The sequence below is a fragment of the Malus sylvestris genome, chromosome 8 (genome assembly GCF_916048215.2).
Source record: "Malus sylvestris chromosome 8, drMalSylv7.2, whole genome shotgun sequence".
NCBI classification, from domain to species: domain Eukaryota; kingdom Viridiplantae; phylum Streptophyta; class Magnoliopsida; order Rosales; family Rosaceae; genus Malus; species Malus sylvestris.
In genome coordinates, this window is record NC_062267.1 from 24,051,755 (window position 1) to 24,075,556 (window position 23,802).

The window sequence follows — 23,802 nt, forward strand, 5'->3', positions numbered from 1 at the left end:
TCATTTTGGTCATTTTGTGAAAATTTTCATTAAATAATGACCAAAATGACAAAAATACTATTAATTTAATAAACCATGGTTGATTTGATAAAAATTGAGAGTATTTTTGTCATTTATTCTTATTTAATGAAAATTTTTACGGAATGATCAAAATGATTAATGATGAACCAATTCAACAACCAAAACATAATAATCAACGCCACTGAAGCCGGTCGACACCTTTTGACCAAATTGACCTTTCGAGACATGGGGGAGCCAAATCCGCGCGCCGGCGAATGGCGAAGCGCACAAAAGAGCGCGATGGACAGAAAACGCAAGAATATTCGCGGGCATTCCCGTAATTGCACCACCAACAGAGGCTATTTCCGTCAACGTAATAAAACCATGTCAAACGCCGGCCACTCACACCAAAAATAGAGGGGGGGAGAGAGATAAAAGCCATACGCATTTCCCAACTGCAACTCCCAAGCACACATCCATGTTGTGACGGAGTGTGAGAGCACCAAAATCCTCGAAATTCCTCAATTGGCGATTCCAATGGCTTCAATCTCCGGCATTTACTCTGCTTCTCCGACGATCAAGCGCCAGCTGAAACCGGCGAGTTTGCTGCGGAAGGACTTCGTATCGGTTTCGGTTGCGTTTCCGGCCCGGGTCAAATCGGCGGATCGGGGCTTTTCTCTATCCGTGGCTAGGGAGGTCTCGGCGGAGTTAGCGAAGACCGATGGGGCTCCGAGTAAGATGAAGGAGCTGGTGAAGGACCCGCATGCGCTGTGGCGGAGGTACGTTGACTGGCTGTACCAGCACAAGGAGCTCGGGTTGTTTCTGGATGTGAGTCGGGTCGGGTTCACCGACGAGTTCGTTTCTGAAATGGAGCCCCGGTTCCAGGCGGCGTTCAAGGCTATGGAGGAGCTGGAGAAAGGCGCGATTGCTAATCCCGATGAGGGCCGCATGGTCGGCCATTACTGGCTCCGTAATCCTAAGCTTGCCCCCAACTCGTTCCTCAGGTTGCAGATTGAGAACACACTCGAGGCGCTGCTTAAGTTCTCAAACGACGTCGTCAGCGGTAAGGTCAGATTTTTGTGTTTCAATGTCCGTTTGTTGATTGGTGTTAAATCTGATTAGTTACGGATAATTTGATAAATAGAGATGTTTGTATGTGTAATTTGATAATTTGATGAAATGGGGTTTGTTTGAAATTGCAGATTAAGCCGCCATCTTCGCCGGAAGGGCGGTTTACTCAGGTGCTTTCAGTTGGAATTGGAGGTTCAGCACTTGGACCACAGTTCGTTGCTGAGGCATTAGCTCCTGATAACCCTCCTCTTAAGGTACATTTACAAGTGCATTGTACTTTTTACCTCCACGCAACCTTTTCTGTGACATTATAGACTTCCCCCATCGAACTAAAATCGGTGCACAATCTTTACATGCGGGAAGAATTGTATGAAATATGGGTGTAGTTCAATGCCAATCACTCTATCCCTCCTATTTTGATTCTTTATGTGCAAATGATTTTTTTTTTTTGTCTTGTTGGCAGATAAGATTTATTGACAATACCGATCCAGCGGGAATTGATCATCAGATTGCACAGCTTGGTCCTGAGTTGGCTTCTACACTTGTCATTGTGATTTCAAAGGTTTGAATACAAAATATCTTTGCCTTTTATTGTGTTATTATACGTTAATTGTACTACATAAAGTGACTCCCATCAGTACCTCAAATAGATGTGATGATACGGTTTAAAACACATCTAAAATCCTTTATGCTATAACGAACAATTTTACTTCATCCCCACTTTCCTGGCAAAGCCACATGGACTGCACCTTTTTCTTCCAATTAGTTTCTACTCTAGCAGCCCCAGATTTTAGAAAAATAAGTCCTTTTGGTACGATAAAGGTGAGAAACTAATTTAAGATGAGACAAGATGCATGCATTCAGTGTACAGTTCCATCTAGTTTTTGTATTCTAAAATCCTTGTTCTTAATTATGTCTTAATGCAAGATGCTGATATGAATTCAATATTTTTTTCCTTCAGAGTGGAGGTACTCCTGAAACGAGAAATGGGTTACTGGAAGTACAGAAGGCCTTCCGTGAGGCTGGCCTGAATTTTGCAAAACAGGTTTTGATCTCAGGTTTTTCTTTCTGCTTTATTAGTATTCTGCTGCTCAACTTATCAATAATAGTTCTCTTCATTATAGAAAAATAGAAATCCATGGTGTCACTATTGGAGCCAGAGTTGTGGAGTACAATATTAGGTTTATTAGCTGGCTGGATGTGGGTTGGCATTCCTTTACTCGTGTAATTACTCATTCTTGTATCTACATCTACAAGTGGATGTTAAGCTCTATTTTAGTTTCTATTGTCATTTATGGTGTCCAACACTGTGACTGACGAACATGCCACGTGGATGAGGAAATTGCATTCACCATCTTCCTTTTTCATGATTTAAGCCTCGGATATCTTATTTTGATGAGTGCTTTGTGCCTATTAATCTAAAGGTCTTAGTTGTCTACCCCACCCTTTGATGTTTAATTTGAATTAATTTTTACGGCTGGCTTACTTTTCATAATTTACGAGGAGTTTTAGCGCTATTTGGATTTCTCTGTTTGTCTGCATCAGATTCCCTATTTTGAATGCGAAATAGAACCTCATTGACTGGACCTTTTGCCTCTTATTTAATCTTGGGCAGTGCTGTATCTTGATGTAACTTATAGTTCCATTGTTGCCCATACTCTTGATGCAGGTCCTTCTCCTCTTATTGTAATCACCAACTTGTCATTTATTTGTGTGTGTAGGGTGTTGCTATAACTCAAGAAAAATCATTATTGGACAACACCGCCAGAATTGAAGGATGGTTAGCTAGATTCCCCATGTTTGACTGGGTTGGTGGCAGAACATCTGAAATGTCTGCAGTTGGTCTTCTTCCGGCAGCACTGCAGGTTGGAGACCTTAAATGATATGAGCACCATTCATTTTTATCATGGGTAATCTTATATAACTGATCCTCTTCAGGGAATTGATATTAAAGAAATGCTTGCTGGCGGACACTTGATGGATGAGGCAAACAGAACCACTGTTGTGAGCATCAATTCGCTACCTCTGTTTTTTTATGGTTGATTGGATTTAGTGCTGCCTGTTTGGTCAGAGCGAATTTTCTGAATCATAATGTCAGTGAGGTTGTATACTAGAGTTTTCTTTACTTCTGAAGAAAACCATTTTGTCTATGGTGATGTATAATTCTGTTGTTTTGCAAATCTCTATCATTTAACTTTCACCACTGGCTCCTCAAATTTGATAGTTCTCTTTGGAGAAGTCATTGACTTACCTGCTGTGTTACTGTTGTATTCTGTTACTCTCATTTCTTCTTTTTAGTTTTTGGTCATACAGTTAGTCGTTTTTTCCCAACGGTGAATGATTTTCCAGTCTGACCTCAAGTTTAACTCCATGAGAATAAAATTGCATAACTAAATGGGAAGTAATAAGTAATGACTAGTTACGTTGTTTGGCTAGTACGTCCCCTAATCAAAATAGAAGTGGAAAACAAATGACAAATGTATTTCATGCTTTTTTGTTCAGCTTAGGAATAACCCGGCTGCATTGCTTGCTTTATGCTGGTATTGGGCTTCTGACGGCGTGGGATCAAAGGTAACTTTTTATTCTTCTATTCTACTCCCTAAATACTGTCAAATTTTAGTCTGATCTCTTGATGGTGGGTTTTTTTCATTCCAAAGTTTCTAATTGTTCGCTCTTCGCATTTCATCAGGATATGGTTGTTCTTCCGTACAAGGACAGCCTATTATTATTTAGTCGGTATTTGCAACAGCTGGTCATGGAATCTATTGGGAAAGAATTTGACCTTAATGGTAATCGGGTATGTGCAGCAATCGGTATACCATTCTTTTGTTCATTTACTTTGATTTTGAGTGGGTAAAAGTTGATCGTCCTGAAAACATTTAGTTCAGTTTTCAATAAAGACTTGGATTTTGCGATATTTTTAGATGTTGCCCTCTGCATGGTAGGTATTTGCACTAATAAATAGCAGTCTAGTTTTGACTTCTGTACCATGTTTTGAGCCAAATAAAAACGGACATTCATACCGTGTTTTTACCCTTGTATAAGTTCCCTAGGTGACCATGCTTAAATGCTTCATCACTTAGAACAGTTGGCATATGTGATGAATTTAGGGCTAGTGTGGAATAATATGAGATTTAAATGTGTACGTAGCGTCGCAGATAGTGTCGAGCTTTTATTAAGTTCTGCAAGTCCTGATCTTTGAATTTTGATCCCATTCGTAATGTGTGTAAGCTGTATTAGTTGTTATTTAGGAATTTAGCATAGAATGCGTTCTGAACCTTCTTCATTTGATGACCAAGCATAGTAGATTATTTAAGTCTGTTCATGCCTAATTAGTAGTATCCATAATAGATGCTTCAACGGTGGGTGTCAATATTTTGTAATTGATAGTTTCAGAATGAGCTCACCTTTTGCTTTACAGGTGAATCAAGGACTTACTGTCTATGGAAATAAAGGGAGCACGGATCAGCATGCGTAAGTTTTCAGTTTTCATTACTAAGTTGATCCATAATTTGATGTAAACTATTTGTGAGCCTGATGCACCTGTTTCAACAGCTACATTCAACAACTGAGAGATGGTGTGCACAATTTCTTTGTGACATTCATCGAAGTACTACGTGATAGGCCCCCAGGTCATGATTGGGAGCTTGAACCCGGCGTCACATGTGGTGACTACCTGTTTGGAATGCTACAGGTTAGATTCATTATAAGAGCCCATAATAAGTGACTACCTGTTGGGTGACTCCATGTTTTATTGTTTTATCTCTCTGACAGACTGATACTGGTTATGTTTTTATTTCCTCACATACCTGCATCTATGTAAAAATTGTAAACTGAGGTTTTACAGGGAACAAGGTCGGCTCTTTATTCAAACGAGCGGGAGTCAATTACAGTTACAGTGGAAGAAGTGACACCAAGATCTGTTGGTGCTCTCATTGCACTTTATGAGAGAGCAGTCGGGATATATGCTTCACTTGTAAACATTAACGCCTACCATCAACCTGGTAAATAATATGTTTTGACTAGCCTTGGGTCTGGAAGTGAATGAATGAGAAATGAAAGATTTATTTTTTTTGTTTTATTTTGTTTTAGTGCATTATGCATTTGCCCCGGGTATTAAAACTGAGAACGTTCATTTATTATTGACACATAATTTTTCTTCTTTTCATCTGTCTTTGTTAAATCCCCTGCATTTAATTGTTGTCTCAGGCGTTGAAGCTGGGAAAAAAGCAGCTGGAGAAGTATTAGCCCTTCAGAAGCGGGTTTTAGCAGTACTCAATGAGGCCAGGTATGCGTCAAATTATTAGCAATCAACCTCGTTTTTGCATAGGTTCTGAAATGAAGAGACTTTCACAATTCTATGTTTATCTTCCTGGTGTATGATTTTATATTTTAACAAAATTAAAAGGAAAAGGCAATTTCTTACAACAGATCATTACCCAAAAGAAACAAAAATTTCTACAAGTGTGACAAGAGGATCATTATTCGGAAAGATGCTCACAGAGAATCCGGATTTTTGTATTTTTAACAAAATAAAAAGGAAATTGGGAATTTGCTATGGAACACATTTGGTGTCACATCCCGGTGATGAAATGCCGAATTTTGAATTTGAAGGCCTCTCAAATGTGGAAGGAAATATGCGGAAGGTCTTATCTGTTATACTATTACGAATATGACAACCTTGTCATTGTTTGGAAAAGAAACAAAATCTGAATGAAGGACCACTTCTACCATATGTCACATAAGCTAAAAATGCAACTGTTGTTGTCATTGTTTGTTTCAGATTCTCACTGCCACTATCTTTCTGTTTCAGCTGCAAGGATCCTGTTGAACCGTTGACGCTTGAAGAAGTAGCTGACCGGTGTCATGCTACTGAAGATGTATTACCAGTTTCCCCTTTGATAATTATCTCTCGTTAACCAAAACTAATTTCAAGTAGTTCATTTCTTTTGCTAACGTTCTTACCCAACTCCTCCAGATTGAAATGATCTACAAGATCATTGCTCACATGGCTGCCAACGACAGAGCAATCATCGCTGAAGGCAACTGCGGTTCACCACGAAGCATCAAAGTTTTCCTCGGAGAGTGCAACGTGGATGCCTTGTACGGTTAATTTCATCCTTCCTGTACTACGCAAGTATTTGAATTTACACATCCGGAAAGTTTCATCTTCTTCCCTCTGTATCTTGTCCTTATATTTGGAATTGCAAATCTGGTCGAGTTAACCTGGAAATAAAAATCCACTTACGAGACTTTTTCGTTATGAGCGTTTGTAACGATGTAATTAGGGATAAATAAGCTGGTTTATCAGAATATTATACATGAAATCGTCCTCATTCAGTCATTTGTCAACATTTTCTGCACAGTATCGACACTGTCAGCCTAATTTGATGGTGTTTTGTTCTAATGAGGATTTAATTAGAGTCAAATAATGGCAGACGTTCCGATAACCCAAAAGAGCACATGAAAGTTTTGTCGATGGAATGACCGATTTTTCAATTTTCAAATGATTTTGTCCTGGATTGCAAGTTGACAAACCAAATGGTCCACGAAGCAAAAGAAAAGACAAGTAATGGATGATTGTGTTGGTGTTGGGGTGAGATTCAACTCAAATTTCCAATTTGTCCATATCAGTCATTGTCCATCTCCAACGGTTGCCTGCTATTTTCCCAAAAAAAAAATAAAATAAAAAAAAAAACAGCACAAGAATTTGAACTATATGTGGAAGCTGAGTGAAACTCTGGATTTTCAGTACCGTTTTCGAAAAATCGCTAAGCTACTTAATACGACGGTTTAGTTGTATTCTTCTTTATTGGTAAGTGAGAGATTTCTTTATCAATTTAATGGTTATTTGGAAAAGCAAAATGATTTTTGCACTTTATTTTTCATGTTTTGTCTTTGCTATTAAATTGAAATCAACGTATATGGAAATAAGAGGAAGAATCCAATTTATCTAGAAGGGGAAAAGGAAAGTATGAAAGTTACAATTCTATAACAAAAAAATTTAAGCAACACATTACTTGCACTTTATAAACATGTAGGGATTAGGAATTTAGGACGGAAAATGCCTTCCTACTAGTCATTTTGTGTGTTTTGCTTGTGTGGTATGGCCTAAGATAATTGTTAGTTAATCTAATCCAAACTCTAATGGTTGGTCTATTGGAAAGCAAGCAAAAGTTTAGAACCCCAATTTGAGTTGAAACTCTCATATATCATTTATTGGAGTTGTGGCTTTGTTTTCGTGTATTGATTGACCCGAACACTAACAGTACGTTGCTGCCTCATGTGGTACCAGAACTGCATGAAGAAAGAGATAAGTATATTATCAATATATCTTATATATATAATAATACATACATACATACATAAAAATGTAAGGTACAATTTTGTTCACGTATACTGTATTGTATACTCCGTATTTGTTTTTCACTTGTATAAAGGTAGAGTGTAAAGTATTTGGTGAGGTGGTGAGTTTAAGGGTAACGCAGAACATCTAGATGTACACAGTTCGCGTGCGTCCAATGTTTGGTTTGCGGTGTGAGCCGCATGTGGCCGGTGGCTCCCACCCCATGCACAAATAGCATGAGGGCTAAGGCATAAGCCACATCGAATCTGTTAATTACTTATCACACTCAAAAGTAAATTGAAAAAGAGAAGGAAACATAGTAATTTAAACTCATTTAACAAATGGGTTGGTCCATTCCGATTCCAATCTCAAGTGGTAGTACAAAGTGAACATTATTTATTTTTCAAATTAAAGTATGCCCAAACCCATACCCAAAACAAATTAAATCAAGTAGATTATCTGCTCGTTTAGATGTACTTTTAAAAAGTTGAAAATACTTTTAGAAAACATGTTTTTCTGTTCCAAAAGCATTAAAAGTGCTTCATACAAGAAGCACCAATTAATGTGTTTCTTATAGGAAGCACTTTAAATACTTTTCCAGGATTTACTTGCATTTTTACAAAGAATTTGTTTGAAAAATATTTTACCAAAAACGTTTTCAACCATTGTAAAACAACTTCCAAATGAGCCTATATTAACACTACAAATTACATGATTTTTACAATATAAGGGATATCCATATGAAACTTATCTAAATAACAAGCAGAAAGATTCGAGCATGATTACAAAAATGATAGAACACTATTGTAGTTAATTTATATTTTGTCAATAGTTGAGTGGGGTTTTGAAGGAGAAGAAGGTGAGAAAGCCTAGAATCAGGTGAGGAGGCCCTCACGAATTCTTGACTTCCAGAATGGCCCTTACCCACCTCTAGGAGGATTCTCGCCGGATCCTTTTTATGAGGATTATGAGAATCTTTCAATCACATTGGTTCATCGTACATTGTGTTGTCAGAAATTATTGTAAATTTTTTTATTTATTTAAAATTGAATATAAACAGTATTGACAAAAACTGGCCGTACTATGTACGATGAACAGATGTGATTGGAGGATTCCCATGATCTTCACAAAGAGGATTCGGCGATGATCCTCTCTCTGCCCTCCTCACCCTGTTATACTTGACTAAACTTATGTCAACTATTGTTATAATTTCTGTTTAGCTACAAAATCCCAATGTATGTATAAACAAAAAAGTATATTAAAATAAATACCCTAAAAAAGTATATTGTCATACATATCAACGAACCCTAAACCTCAATCCAAGAAAGTAGACAAAATAATTTCTCATGAATGTCGGAAATAAATACTCGAAGTTATTTGAATCTACCGAATTTAACATATTCATATACCTATTTGGTTATGCCGCAATGGGCTGCTTGAATATGAACGTTAAATTCGTACCATATAGGCTTGAATGCCCTCCTATCCTATCATCACGAGATGAAAATTGTTGATTAACGGACTGAAGTCCGTTATGATTTTATGATGAGAGTTGAAGGAAGGAGAGCATCCACCTGCAATTCTTACTGATGTGCTAATGCAATTGCACGATTGTGCTTTGTGACGATTTATTAGTTTTCTAATATTTTGTACGTATCGATGATAATAGTTAACTATAAGTTTGTTAGTGCGGGAAGCTCTTTTTCTTCGATCAGGTTGAAATATCCGACAAAGTTTTTATCGAGACCCAATTATGCATGCTATACTCATCCTGATTTATACGTTTTCCTTTTCATCAATGAATATCATATCTACTCTCAAAAAGTTCACCATGACATGTAATAGTATAAATAATTGTCGGAGTGAGAGAATATAAAACGTCAAAATATGATAAGAGTAAATATGGCAAATTAATGAGCAATATCGCATTTATAACATTAAATGTTGTAGCAAGAAAACATTATAGGAATTAATATATGGATGCAAATTTGACTGTTGTTTGATTTTAATTTTCGTTTTGGTGTGCTACTTTTTCTTTTTTGAGTCGAGAGATAACTTTAGTTGGTTAAATGTTATATTAGTCACTGAAAGAATTCGAACAAGTATTTTATAAAAGAAGTGCATAATTGGTACTTCTTGTAGAAAGCACTTCTGGAACTCAAAAATATTTTTTCTAAAAGTTATTTTAAAAACACATTCAAACAAATCTTTAAACTATCTACAAATTGCATATTGACCAAAAATAAATAGTCACGTAATATTATTGACAGTATTAAAAGTTTGATTTGTTGCCTAAAAAGGTGTTTTCAGTGAGATCAAATCTTTCCCATCCAAATTTGTGTGACTGTGCTTCCAATCATTAAAACTTAATATGTATCGGTTAATAATTGGAATCACAAAAAATTCACAGAAGAAGAAACTTAATGTGATCTAATTTTCCGTTGCCAAATAAGTTAGAAAAGAAGAAAAGTACGGCATATGGGACCCCACTACAGTACCAATCCAAGTTAGTGGAAAATCTTGTTTAGCGCGAAATCAGACCAAATAGCGTGTCCCCACTGCAACGTTCGGAATTTAGGAAATTATTATATTTCTTCCCACTTGAGACAAATAATTCAAAAATGTCATTCTGTTTTGTATGATCAGGTTAAATCACGTTAACATTTTATATTATTTTTTATAAAAATAATAAGACAAAAAAGAAATCCCTCTACTATTCCGCGACGGATACGGCCCCTTTATTTTTGGAGAATAATTTATCCTATAATCTACGTCGGAACTTTTAATTCATTCAATTTATCTCCATACCCTTCTACGTCGCCGTTTGGGCTTTCAAATCCAAAATATTCCTACGGAGTCACCGACCACGTACGAGATTTGTTGGGATTTTTGAACTTCTATAACAATGATAATAACATTGAAAAGAAGCAGAAAAAAATCCAAAAATTAATAAAGAGAAGAAAAGAGAAAGAAGGAAGTCAGATTATAGTTTACAGTGTGAGTGACAGATTTCCACACCCAGAAGAAACAGAGAGATCATTAAACAAGCACGTCTTCCGTAATAGCTTTTTGCAGAAGCACTTTTTCTCTTCCAAAATCTCGCTGATTTGACTTCTTCTCTGAAGTCCCTCTCTCTCTCATCTGGGTTTCTGCATTGCCATATGTAAGTTGTTTGTGTGAAGATTCTGGTGATTTTTTTTTTTTTTTTGAATTTTTGATTGTGGGTTTTTATTTTTTTACTTTTTGTGCAGGTAAAGGAAGAACCCAAAAGAAATATGTTCACTGAAGGACTTGATAGGAGCGCCCTTCGTTGGGTTAGAGAGGTTTGTGAAGAAAAATCATTACCCTCTTTCCTTTTTTGAATTTACTAAAATATAAATAATTAAGGAAGGGTTTAATTTTTGCTGTTGGTTGAGTGAATGCTGCTTCTTATTCTGGTGCTTTTAGGAATTTAGGGTGTGGGTTTGTTTTAATTTTGCATGTGTGCTTCAAAGTCGAAAACTTTGTTCTGAATTCTGAAATTTGGATTTATGGGTTTTGTTTCTTAATCAGAAGGAGGAAGTTCCATTTTCGGGTTCTAATTTGAGGAGTAAAATTGATCCGATTACGCGCATTCGCAGTGGTAGTGGTGGCAGGGGGTTTGGACTCCCCCCTCCGTCTAAATTTAGAAGTGGGCACTTGCCCTCCAATGCCATACCAGTTCAGACAATTCCAGTTGATGGGGATGAGAGTGGGTCTGCTTCTGACAATGATAGAACCACTGATTCCGAAGATGGAATATATGGAGGCAGGTACTCGCTGGATTCATCACCGCAAGATGAGAGGGTTCCTAATGCTGCTGCTTATAGGTATGGGAAGCCGTCGCAAGGGCCACCTAATTATGGCAGTGATTATACTTACTCAGACGTCAGTTCCTCGATGGACACTGTTGTGGGGAGACATAAACCTGTGGCAGAGAGGTTGGTGAAGGGAGCGAGGAAGTATCCAGTTGCGCAGAATGGTTATACTGAGGATGAGTCATCTGATTCAGCTGCGAGCTCAGAGTTTTCTACTTCACAAGCAGGAGGAAGCATCAAGAGTGGGTTGTCACATAATAAAGCTTATGCTTCTGAGGGATATGCCTCAAGCGCACCTTCACGTAGGAACTTGGAAAGTGCTGCTGAAAAGGTTTTTGAATTTATATCCTTAATATTACCTGGGTTGTTGTTTGATATCCAATAATCCAAGAAAGCATGCTAGTACACTCCTACTTGAGACTTCTACTGTTATGCTGGCTAAATAATCCAAGAAAGCATGCTAGTACACTCCTACTTGAGACTTCTACTGTTATGCTGGCTAAATCAATGTTAGCTAATAACCATTGGATACCATTTCCTTTTATTTATCGGTAAAGCTAAAATTGATAAGATACAAAAGTTTTATTCATGTATCGAGGGAATTTCTATCTAACAGGCCAGCATTGCAGCATAATAACATTTAAGATATCTAAACAATGGTGTACGACCGTACTGATACTCTTTCTGAACCTGTCCATTTTGCAGAATTTGAATTCCAGGAACCTGCAGAGTAAAATGTTTTCCGATGACGAGGTTCCCAGTGCACCACCCTTTTGTGGTGTAACTCAGGAAATTAAACAGGATGATGCGAAAAGTCCAAATAGAGTGCATAGGACACCGCATGCTACCTCTTCATCTGAATTCAAAACAACCACTGGTAAAACGCAGGACAGCCTTACTGGAAATGGGAATCTTGAACAGTTTGCAAGGTATGCATGTTACTGCAGTCCTCTTTGGGAAAAATGGTATGCGTCTGTGCTTATGTAGGAAAGAGACATGAAACTTTTGGTATCTCTAACTTAAGTACTTGAAGCATGCATGCTGCCATAACTTTTATGTTTCTCGGTCATAGTCATACACTTTGTCACATATGGATGAATTTAGTTTCGGTAAATGGACCAACTTATTGTCAATCTCTGTTAACAGAACTACAACTAGTTCCGAAGCTGCTGCACCATCTTGTCCAGCTCGCCTCCCAACATTTTATGCAAGGTATCTCTAACCAATGCCATAATTGTACTTGGTTTTTAAGTTTAACCTTTGTTTCTGCCATCTAAAATTTATAGACTTTATGTGCTGTAAACCAATATCAGTGCTCTAGGGCCATGGCATGGTTTCATTGCATATGAAGCATGTGTGCGTTTGTGCCTTCATGCTTGGGCAAAGGAATGCATGGAAGCTCCCATGTTCTTGGAAAATGAATGTGCTTTTCTACGAGATGCATTTAGGTGAGTCCATGCTTTTTATCACCTTATTCTTCTATCGTACTCTTAATTTATACGGATTTTCAATACATTCTTACTGAACCCTGTATAATTACGTGTCTGTCGCCAGTTTCGTGTTCGAATCCTTGCATGAATTCCTTGTCTAATCAATGTTATGCTATGTAACAAATTAAGATAACTGTGTTTTTTGTGCAACTTTATGGTTTGACGACTATGCCAGAAGTGAGTTAGGTTACGATGGGTTTTGAGATAAAAGTTTGAACCTTATGGGAGTTCATTGATGTTGACAATTTCTTTTATCAGAAGAATTAGTAGAATATTTAGTGCTGAAAGCTTAAAATAGTACAGTGCATGATGTGAAAAACTACAATTTTATCTTTTCCAGTATTGACACTCCTAATCTTGTTAAAACCTTGTTGTCAAACTGTAGTTTACGACAAGTGCTTTTACAATCAGAGGAAGAACTGTTGGCAAAGCAGACTTCAGAGCTTGCAAGTGAGAAAGCTGCTCCAAAACCAAAGAAAATTGTTGGCAAGATGAAAGTGCAAGGTAGCATCTAACTCCTGTTTTTAAATTCTTACTAGTCAAGTGCTTGGTTATGAGGTCGTCCTGAATTCTTTTCATTGTGCAGTGCGTAGAATTAAAATGGGCCTGGACCCACCTACTGGCTGCAGTATTTCTGCTCTAAGGCCACCAGTAATCAAACTGGAATCAATTCGTTATCATCTCTCCAGCTTCCAGTCTACACTTGCTTCTGGATGGCAAGCCCTTAGAAATATTCGAGTTGCACCTCGTGTACCTTCAAATGGTTCTTTTTCACGTCAAAGCTTGGCGTATGTGCATGCTGGTACTCAGTATATAAAACAGGTGTCTGGACTCCTGAAAACTGGTGTAACAAGTCTACGCGACAGTTCGTCCTCATATGAAGTTGTGCATGGTATGAGCATGGAAAATTCATTGCTCTCTCTCTCTCTCTCTCTCTCTCTCTCTCTCTCTCTCTCTCTCTCTCTCTTTCTCTGCATGTTATTTTGAAATTCCCCTTGTACTGCAAAGATTGATGATAGAAGTTAATTCATACAACCTGCACCATCTCTTTCACTATTCTCAATATCAACAGATCTATTGTCTCCAAGAGTATAATTGATAGTGTGCAACCTTTCATACAACTTAGATGAAGGAAACGGATGGATATAGATATAGAAATATGCAAATAATCTCCACTAACTAATTAGTGGCCATAAATTTCTAATACAAGAATGTGCTTATGCAAATAATCTCCACTAATTAGGCTGCCTCATTTTGTTTTTGCATGATACAATTTTTGGATAATCTACTGTGTTTGTACTTTGTAGTGTATATAACATAATTCTCTTCAAATGTCTTTCATGAATTACTGGAATGTTAACCATCACTTTTAAATGGAATCAGAAACGTACTCTTGTTTGTTAAGACTGAAAAGTTCAACTGAAGAAGATGCGATCAAGATGCAACCTGGATCCGGTGAAACTCATGTCTTGTATGTTCTCTTGTTCTTGTTTTTTCTAAACTAAATCTGCTTGAGAAAGTTGAGAAGGGTACTGACACCTCTTACAGCTTTCCAGATAGTTTGGGAGATGATCTAATAGTCGAAGTCCTTGATTCGAAGGGAAAGCATTTCGGTAGAGTCATTGTTCAAGTGGCAACTATTGTGGATGACCCAGTAATGCCTTCTTAATCTTTATGGTAGCTTTAGGGTAAATTAATATTATAATGGTTCCGGCAGAAAGGCTCATCTTATTGTTGATTGTAGGCTGACAAGCAACGGTGGTTCTCTGTCTATAGTGAACCAGAACACGAACTTGTGGGAAAGATGCAGCTATCTACATATTATTCAACAAGTTCAGATGACAATCCCAAGGTGTGTATTTGTTACTTTGATATCCTTTAATATATATTTTTGAGAAGAAAACCTTAAATATATTTTAGCCTTGTTTATTAAGAGTTTCTCCATTTTTTGTTTCATTGATGAATTAGATTTTTGGAATCTAATTCAATGGTAATCCTTCAGAAAGAAAAAAAAATCTTATTTTAATTATCATACAAGGTTACATGCACACTTTTATCTTGACAGTTCAAGACGTAGATGTAGAAATGATCTTCTGATTACTTTTTCGTTATCAGGTGTTAGGATCTGTAGGTATAGAGTATATATGTAGGCATGACAGACAGGAAGCATCTCTTCATTCTTAGTTTTTACTGGTGGGTAACAGTATTTAGCTCAAGGTTGTAACAGTTTTTAGCTCAAGGTTTAGCAAATTAATGTACCTCATTAAATATTGTGCTGACCCCACTTAGTGGGAAAAGGCTTTGTTGTTGTTGTATTAAATATTGTGCTGCTCTTCTAAAGATGGAGGAGTGATAAGAGTTGAATCTTTCCTTCAGCGATTTCTCGTATTATTCTTCAGCAATGCATATTACCCATGATGTCCCAGTCCTGGGCCATAGAAGGATAGGGGAAAAAAACAAGAAAAGGGAAGAAATCATATAGTTTTGTTTATAATTATTTTGACTTTTAATATTGTAAAATAGAATGATCATTAATCCATTAGCTGATTGTAAAAATATGGATACTTCCATTATATACAATGTATTGCAAAATGGCTTTTGTGATTTTGTTTTTGCTTTTGTGGTTCAGTGTGGCTCTGTTGCAGAAACAGTTGCATATGACCTTGTTTTAGAAGCTGCTATGAAGGTTCAGCATTTTCAACAAAGGAATCTAGTGTTGCATGGTCCATGGAAATGGCTTTTAATTGAGTTTGCAACATATTACGGTGTTTCCGATGTATACACCAAGCTGAGGTAATGGAATGTTGTTGGATTGATTGCTTGATTCTGTTAAAATGATTTGACCATGTGAATCATTGTTATAAAACCCTTCGTTTTGTTCATTGATTTCATATCCGAGTCATGCTCTCGATAGGTATCTCTCTTATGTTATGGATGTAGCTACACCAACAGCTGATTGCCTCAACTTGGTGTACGATTTGCTAAGGCCTGTTTTGATGAAAGGCCACAACAAGAGCATGTTGAGTCACCAAGAGGTACTTGTGAAGCATGTATCATTGTTTTTTCTTTTGATGTTAACTTTTATGTTCTGACTAACTTATATTGTTTTGGAATGGGTTTTTATTATTGCATTCTACTTGTCATTTCTCTTCTAACAAAATGTCTAATACCTTCTATTATCACAGAACCGAATCTTAGGAGAAACTAAAGATCAAATTCAACAAACTCTTGCTTTACTTTTTGAGAATTACAAGTCCTTGGATGAGTCATCGCTCTCAGGAATTATGGAGGTCTTTCAACCTGCAACCGGGCATGCTGCACCTGCATTGGAGCCTGCTGTCAAACTTTACACACTTCTTCATGATATCTTGTCTCCCGAGGCGCAAACTGCTTTATGCCACCATTTCCAGGTTTGAGAAACTTCCAGTTTATTTAACAATGATTTGCATAGGTGATATATCTATTCTTTTCTCTAAGGATTATGTGACTGGCCAGGTTGCTGCAAGAAAGAGATCACGGAGGCACTTAGCTGAGACTGATGAATATATTACCAGCAACACTGATGGAATTTTGATTGATACTTTAAGTATGGCAACTGCTTACCAGAAAATGAAATCTCTGTGCCTTAACATTAGGAATGAAATCCGCACTGATATTGAGCTCCATAATCAGCATATACTCCCCAGGTATACACCTTAAACCATCAAGTGACACTCTCAAATCTGATTTCAATATTTTGAAAAATATTTTTCCATTTGATGCACTATCTTCTTTTTTATGCTTCTTTAGATTTTTAAACAGTTGGCTTTTTTTATTGTTAGGAAAATTATGATAAAATGCTATTATTTGCGGTTACAGTATTGTAAGCCTATGGCAAGTGATATTTTGACATAGGATGTTGAATCTTGTGTTGAGATTTGATGTCTTGTGTATATATGATCCGTTCCTGTCAAATTATCTTTAATGAATATAATTATTCCACGTGCATATATACTCTGAGATGAAGTTCTATCTGCTATACTGAATGGCTCGAAATAGATGAACACTTCCCCTATCTCTGGTCAATGGATCTTATTATGGAATGTGAGGGGATGCCCCTTGAAAATTAAGGCCCTAGGTGAAAAGAAAACTAGAAATTGGCAATTTTGATAATTATATCTAATATTATCAGTGTCAACTAAGGCTCTATATTGTTAAGATTTTTAATTAATCATTTCCCTTGCATTCTGAGATGCAATAACCACTGATTTCAGTCTTCGTTATCATTTTATTAACATTTAAGTATATTCTTGCATAATTAATTTAGTTTGTTTAATATTTCTTGTGAGATGGTTGATCATGTTAAGAGATTAATTTGTCTTTCTTTATGTTTGTGAAAATATAGAAAAGCTGTTTCTTTTATTTGAACCAGTGCAGTCATGAAAGACTAAGATAATCTCCCCATATGTAGTTATCCATTCTTTCAGGTCATACTTTATGTTTCCACACTGCTTATCTGCATAGTTTTCTCTTGGTAGTTTGTCTGGCTGTTTGATGCTGTACAGATAAAATTCTGATGCTTTATCATTCATTGCACAGTTTCGTAGACCTCCCACATCTGTCGTCATCAATATACAGCACAGAGCTCTGCAGTAGATTGCGTGCTTTCCTCATTGCTTGCCCCCCAACGGGTCCTTCATCCCCCGTAGGAGACCTTGTTATAGCCACAGCAGATTTCCAAAGAGACCTTTCCAGTTGGAACATCGGGTAATGTTACTACTAATACTACTACGACTACTGTTAACACTTGATTATATTTCTTGGTTTGCATCGTTCCAACTCATTTTCTTTGTTATCTCAGTCATATTAAAGGTGGAGTTGATGCAAAAGAATTGTTCCACCTCTATATTATGCTATGGATTCAAAATAAGCGTGGGTCGTTGCTCGAAGCATGCAAATTAGACAAGGTACTTACGAGTCCATACTATGTTTTGTGGTTTATCAACAAATTTTATACTGGAATTTTTGGAGGGCAATGTTAAAGGATGCTTCTAAAGATATCCTCACTTATGTAAATTGGTGACGCTTTAACATTCCAGTTCAATAATCTAAAAATTATACACTTGCAGGTAAAGTGGTCAGGAGTTAGGACACAGCATTCCACGACTCCTTTTGTGGATGAAATGTATGATCGTCTGAGAGGAACTTTGAGTGACTATGAGATCATCATTTCCAGATGGCCTGAATATGCGTGCGTTCTAGAGAATGTAAGTCGGATTCCTTGTGTCTCAAAGTCTTTTGTCAACTTTGTATTTCTCATCACCATTGTTCATTATGAACATTTCCAACAATTTATGTTGGGATTAGACATATGTAACCCATCCATGAATGTACGATCCACATTATGAAGGGATCATTTCCATGCAATTAATGCAGATATGTTCATACTGCAGAAAGTGCACACACCTTAACTTTTAGTGATGTGTGAACCTTCTCCATTCATTTGCTTATTTAATCTAATCTTTTTTGCTACATGATGATTAAAGAATAAAATACAGAGCTACTCATTCCTAGGAAATTGTACTTGTGTATTATCATATTGGAAATAGAAATAAATATACATATATTAAGCTTGTTTGATAGTTTCAACTCCTTTCAATACATAGGCTATTGCTGATATTGAGAAGGTGATCTTAGAATCCCTAGACAAGCAGTATGCCGACGTCCTGTCACCATTAAAGGAAAATTTAGCCCCAAAGAAATTTGGCCTCAAGTATGTTCAGAAACTGGCCAAAAGGTCTGTGAGCGCCTATACGGTCCCTGAAGAGGTTAGTTGACTTTTCCAAAGTTTTGGGGTATCTCGAATTATTGTAAATTTCATTTTTTTTATAAAGAATTTGATATTTGCATTTCAGTTGGGAATTCTGTTGAATTCCTTAAAAAGAATGCTTGATGTCCTTCGTCCCCAAGTCGAAGTTCATTTCAAATCATGGGGTTCCTGCATTCCGGGTGGTGGGAACACAGTTCCTGGAGAGCGTCTCAGTGAAGTCACTGTAATGTTGAGAGCCAAGTTAAAAAATTACATACAAGCAGTTGTTGAAAAACTTGCGGAGAATGTGAGTATTATTGTGGTTTGCACGTTTCTGTTTGAATTAGTTGTGTGATAGTGTTACAAAATTAGAGAGTAAATGTTAAAAGAAAAAGAAAATTGCTGATGAATAAAGGGTTAACGTGTTTTCCCAATCTGTTACGTTGTACAAAATGCCTTTTAAAAGCAAATGTCCTTCGAAGAATAATTAAAACGTGTCCTAATGCATGTTCTATGTATGCCATATCTGAACTAGATTCTGGTGTATAAAGATCTGAATTACTGGTATATTTGTGCAACGATCTGAATTACTTGGCCAATAAAAAGAATTACTCGGCTTCTGCACATGTTTGCAGTAAGCAAGCACTCTCTTCTTCCATTCTGTATGCTGTATGGACGCTTAAATTATGTAGTGACTTTTGTAAGTGCGACTGATTTTCATCTTTTATTCCAGTCGAAGTTGCAGAGTGCTACAAAACTGAAGAAGATTCTCCAAGATTCGAAAGAAACCGTGGTAGAATCTGATGTGAGAAGTAGAATGCAGCTTCTGAAAGACCAGCTGACAACCACAGTTAATCACCTGCATACTGTGTTCGGGACTCATGTCTTCATTGCAATTTGTCGAGGTTATTGGGACCGAATGGGACAGGTAAATTCATCTATCTAGCATTTCAAGAATCCAGGGCTCAGTGCTGATGCTTTTGCTTATCTAATGTGGCTCTTTTCCTGTTGCAGGATGTTCTGAGTTTCTTAGAGAACCGAAAAGAAAACAAATCATGGTACAAGGGTTCGCGTATTGCTGTCTCTGTAAGTAGTGATTGAACTCTGAACCTCCCCACTTTTTCTTTCTTCTGTGCATGGCAGTTTCCCTTATAACGTTTGCTCTATTCCCAATTGCAGATTCTGGATGATACATTTGCATCACAGATGCAGCAGTTGTTGGGAAATGCATTGCAGGAGAAAGATCTGGAGCCTCCTAGATCAATCATGGAAGTCCGGTCGATGCTTTGCAAGGATGCGGCTAATAACAAGGACAATACCTATTACTTTTAGGTATTGTATCAAACACGTCGAATTCTGAACAAGTTGGGGAGACAGATTGCGTTTTTGTATTGATGTCTATAAGCCGGGTGCTGCTTATTTTTGTACAGGGAGCAAGCAACTCGGCTGCTCTAGAGTCGCAAGAGAACTCTACGTTTTGCGTATATTTTTCACCAAAATATAGGATTGATTCACAAATTTTGTACTGACCAAACATTGGCTCAACTCATGCGCCTAAAGATTGGATGGTACAGTTTTACATAGTTTTGAATTGAATCAACTTCTTCTTACAAGTTCGGATAGCAATTTTGTCATTCGTCTTCTGGCTGTCTACTCTCGACGGAGTATTTGTTGTACAAGCAATCCTGTAACTGTTGTTCATCGGTTAGCTTGAAAGCATTGGCATGAAAAATGTACGGCGTACCAGTGCAGATATGGTGTTTTTTGTACGCTGAATACAAGATTCAGAATCAAATTTGACCATTAGCGGTGAAAGCGATTACTACATAACTTGAACAAAGCCGTACCATCACAGTGAATTCAACCTTTCATGACAACTATGACATACAAATTCCATTGAACTTCTGAACGTCAAGATACATAAACCGCAAAATCCAAGCCGCACTTACATTACCTTGTACCTCACCTTGTCAAATTGGCTCACAAGGCAAATATTAAAACAGGATTCGGATATTAGACATTTCAACTGTAACTAACTCCTTCACCACATACAACCTCACCAATGCGGTAAGCTTTATTTGCTCCGTTTGCATCCTCAAGTATTCTATGAGCTGCCTCTCGACTCACAACAAGAACCATCCCAACACCCATGTTAAACGTTCGCATCATCTCGGCCTCTTCTATTCTTCCAGCCTAGTGATAGAAACAAGAAAAAAATCATAATACAATAGAGTTCATAGTTTCAAGATGCCAGCTCAAAGAGATATATCTAATAAAAGTTTGAAAACCAAAGTTGGGTTGCTAGATGTCATATATTTATACCTCTTGGATCCATTTGAAAACAGCTGGGACTTCCCAAGAACCATTATAGATGACAGCGCCGAGGCCCTTAGGAAACACTCGAGGTATATTGTCTGTGAAACCACCCCCTGTGATGTGGGCTATCCCCTTTACACCTCCCTTGCTGATTATGTCAAGGACCTGTTATTGGTCCATCGAGAAAAAGAGGAGAGCATTTTCAGCAACTAGCAAAACACCAGACGATAAGCACAGATGCAAAATAATTGGAAGCAGGTTTTAGTGTTCACCTGCTTAACGTATATCACAGTTGGGACCATCAAAGCTTCACCTAATGTAATATCTTCTCCGGGTAACTGATCCTTCAGAGAAAGACCTCTGTGAGCCAGAACCCTGTAAATATATACGAGATAAAATTCTTCAGGTTAATTGCGTCTATTACATTTAGCACATGAAAACCAGTAAGAACTAATTTTATTTGACTGCACCAACCTTCTTACGAGAGAAAAACCATTAGAATGAACCCCACTGGAGGCTAGGCCAACGAGAACATCTCCAGCCACAATGTTTTTCCCATCAATCACTGCATCTTTTTCCACAACTCCAACAGCAAAACCACTGAGGTCATACTCACCATCTGCGTAAAATCCTGGCATCTCTGCAGTCTGAAAACATATGCAATTCATTGATGCCCTACCTTATCCAAAATATGTATAACATGCGTGCAAAAATAAGAACAAACACCATACACAGACAAATTAACCGCAATTATATATGCTCGGTACATGCAATTCAGCGAGCCCCTACGTTATCAAAGTATTAACATGTGTGTGGGACAAAAATGCTATATATCCAAATAAACAGCAAAAATATATGCTTGATATACATATTAACATACAAACTGATTATAAAGCATACGTACCTCTCCACCTAAAAGAACACAGTCAGATTGTTGGCAACCATCGACAATACCCTTTACAACCTAGAAAAGGTAAAACAAACACAAAACTTGAGTAAGCTTCAATCAGTGATATATATATTTACACAACCCAAGCAACTCAGGCACTGTGAGCTCCACCTTTTCAGCAAGATCAACATCGAGGCGGCTTGTGGCATAGTAATCAAGGAAAAATAACGGTTTAGCACCAGAAGTAACAATATCATTGACACTCATAGCAACCTGCGAATCAAGATTGATTAGCACATTAAGTAACCAATCGATGACACATTGTGTACCACATGACAATTCATTTGAAAACAAAATCAGCATTACCAAATCAATACCAATGGTATCGTGAATTCCAGTATCGAAAGCAAGCTTAAGCTTCGTCCCGACGCCATCCGTGCCGGCAACAAGGTATTTATCATCTGCAATCACCACAAAAGTTCATCAGCCTAAAGTAATCCAACATTCAAACAAACAGAACACATATCACCCCAAGTAATAAAAAACTCAAACAGCAAGAATAATAATATTCGTACCGAAAGGGAAAAGACCCCCAAAACCTCCAATCCCGGGAGCCATTTTTTTAATTCGCCGAACAAGTTCCGCGCCGGCATCAATATCAACACCGGCGCCCTTATACGTCAGACCGTCATACCCTCTGTCACTTTCTCCGGACTCGTTTTTGGAGGCTGAAAGCACGTGGGTTTTCCGGGAAGTTTCGGGGGAGGAAGACATGGACAGGGAGGAGAAGGCGGCGGAGTGAGACCCAGGTGGGAGCGTGCATAGTTGGGTTTGGGCGGAGTTGGGGGTGGAGAAAGAGGGTCTGGGCGAAGTGGGCAAGCAGCGAGAGAGCTGAGTGTTTGGTTTCAAGGAGGAGACCATGGTAACTGAGTGAGTGGCTGGGTTTATGCCGAAAGCGACGGAGCTCACAAAGAGAGAGTGGCGGGAATAAAACGCGAGCTGAAGCCATGGCTAGGGTTGTTGTTTCGTAAATTTACCTCTCAACCAAAAAACAAAAAAGGCGCTTTTGATATGGCTTTAATTATCTTTTTGCCCTTGCAACTATTTTGGAATTGGATTTTGTCTAATACATAAGCCATATTTTCAACAAACTTAACAAGGGAAAGGAAATGTCATTAAGTACTACGGTCTGATAGTATTTCTCTTTATTTGTAAGTGAGAGGTTTTAGGTTCAAATTAGATTACTTATTGCGTGGTTTAGCCGAACTTCCTCATTTTTTTAATATAAAATATATTGTTGTACTAAAAAAACAAAAAAAAGGAAAGGGATTTACCCAAAGTACAAGAATCCCACGATACCTAGTGACTTGGACGGCCTTGATTACATTTGGGACTATGGCTTTGCCTCCATTCACCAACATAGGACCATCCACTTCTACAAAATCATGCTACAAAAATAGATTACAATAAGGCCTCATTTGGTGGATTGTATAAGGACCCAATAGGACTAATAATACGAACCTAGTCGTTTGGTGTTATCTTGTATTAAATAGTCGCTGAATTAATTTAGTCAGTATGCTTATTTAGTAGGTATACACTTGCATGATAAATCCTTCCAAAAGGAGTGGATTATTAGTCCGGTTCCCTTCCCTCTCTCTCGCACTTCGTTCTCCACAACACCTCCTCTAGCCGTCATCGTTCTTGCCGTCGTCCCCCTAGCCGATGTCGTTCTTCCCGTCGTTCTTCTTGCTGACACCGTCAATGCCTACGACCGGTCTTCCTCTTATTAGATTAGACATAAAACCAAGATCAAGTAATACAAGTCATTGTAATTAAAACACAAAGTCATAATACATCAACCAAAGCACAGAGAAAGACCATACATGCAGATGAACCGGAACCGGACGCCATGCTCAAGTTCTGCAAGAATTATGCAGTGCACCTTCTCTTCTCTTTAGTGTTCAAGGTTCTCAACTAATAATAGGTATTAGTTTTGAGTAGAGTACACACACTGCGAGAACAGAGGCCACCATATATATACTACATAATCCTAGCCAAATTCTATA

General features: G+C 37.6%; 3 protein-coding genes across 4 annotated transcripts; 2 read left to right on the top strand and 1 right to left on the bottom strand.

Moving 5' to 3' along the window:
* Positions 1-373: 373 nt before the first annotated feature.
* On the top strand, positions 374-6,415 carry LOC126631052 (glucose-6-phosphate isomerase 1, chloroplastic-like). Its single transcript, XM_050301203.1, has 14 exons — positions 374-1,068; positions 1,203-1,325; positions 1,535-1,633; positions 2,033-2,116; positions 2,793-2,936; positions 3,010-3,075; positions 3,574-3,642; positions 3,761-3,868; positions 4,493-4,545; positions 4,627-4,765; positions 4,919-5,075; positions 5,281-5,359; positions 5,885-5,951; positions 6,050-6,415. The coding sequence occupies exons 1-14, from the start codon at positions 538-540 to the stop codon at positions 6,182-6,184; spliced, it is 1,854 nt and encodes a 617-aa protein (XP_050157160.1). The 5' UTR covers positions 374-537; the 3' UTR covers positions 6,185-6,415.
* A 3,826-nt stretch (positions 6,416-10,241) lies between these two features.
* Positions 10,242-20,144, top strand: LOC126631051 (uncharacterized). Its single transcript, XM_050301202.1, has 23 exons — positions 10,242-10,580; positions 10,669-10,740; positions 10,970-11,584; positions 11,959-12,182; positions 12,400-12,465; positions 12,567-12,701; positions 13,129-13,247; positions 13,330-13,635; positions 14,127-14,214; positions 14,292-14,397; positions 14,488-14,595; positions 15,373-15,536; positions 15,658-15,778; positions 15,929-16,153; positions 16,239-16,429; positions 17,322-17,489; positions 17,584-17,689; positions 17,852-17,989; positions 18,389-18,550; positions 18,638-18,838; positions 19,265-19,459; positions 19,546-19,617; positions 19,711-20,144. Exons 2-23 carry the CDS (start codon positions 10,693-10,695, stop codon positions 19,861-19,863), a joined length of 3,711 nt encoding a protein of 1,236 aa, XP_050157159.1. The 5' UTR covers positions 10,242-10,580; positions 10,669-10,692; the 3' UTR covers positions 19,864-20,144.
* A 253-nt stretch (positions 20,145-20,397) lies between these two features.
* LOC126631053 (phosphoribosylformylglycinamidine cyclo-ligase, chloroplastic/mitochondrial-like) lies at positions 20,398-22,771 on the bottom strand. Of its 2 annotated transcripts, XM_050301206.1 has the most exons (8): positions 22,312-22,769; positions 22,103-22,197; positions 21,908-22,009; positions 21,752-21,811; positions 21,322-21,494; positions 21,120-21,222; positions 20,854-21,012; positions 20,398-20,724 (listed from the first exon to the last, which is right to left on the bottom strand). In XM_050301206.1, the coding sequence occupies exons 1-8, from the start codon at positions 22,655-22,657 to the stop codon at positions 20,554-20,556; spliced, it is 1,209 nt and encodes a 402-aa protein (XP_050157163.1). In that variant the 5' UTR covers positions 22,658-22,769; the 3' UTR covers positions 20,398-20,553. The 2 variants fall into 2 exon arrangements, with proteins under 2 accessions (XP_050157163.1, XP_050157161.1); XM_050301204.1 differs by having other exon boundaries at positions 21,908-22,197; positions 22,312-22,771.
* Between the last annotated feature and the right edge of the window lie 1,031 nt (positions 22,772-23,802).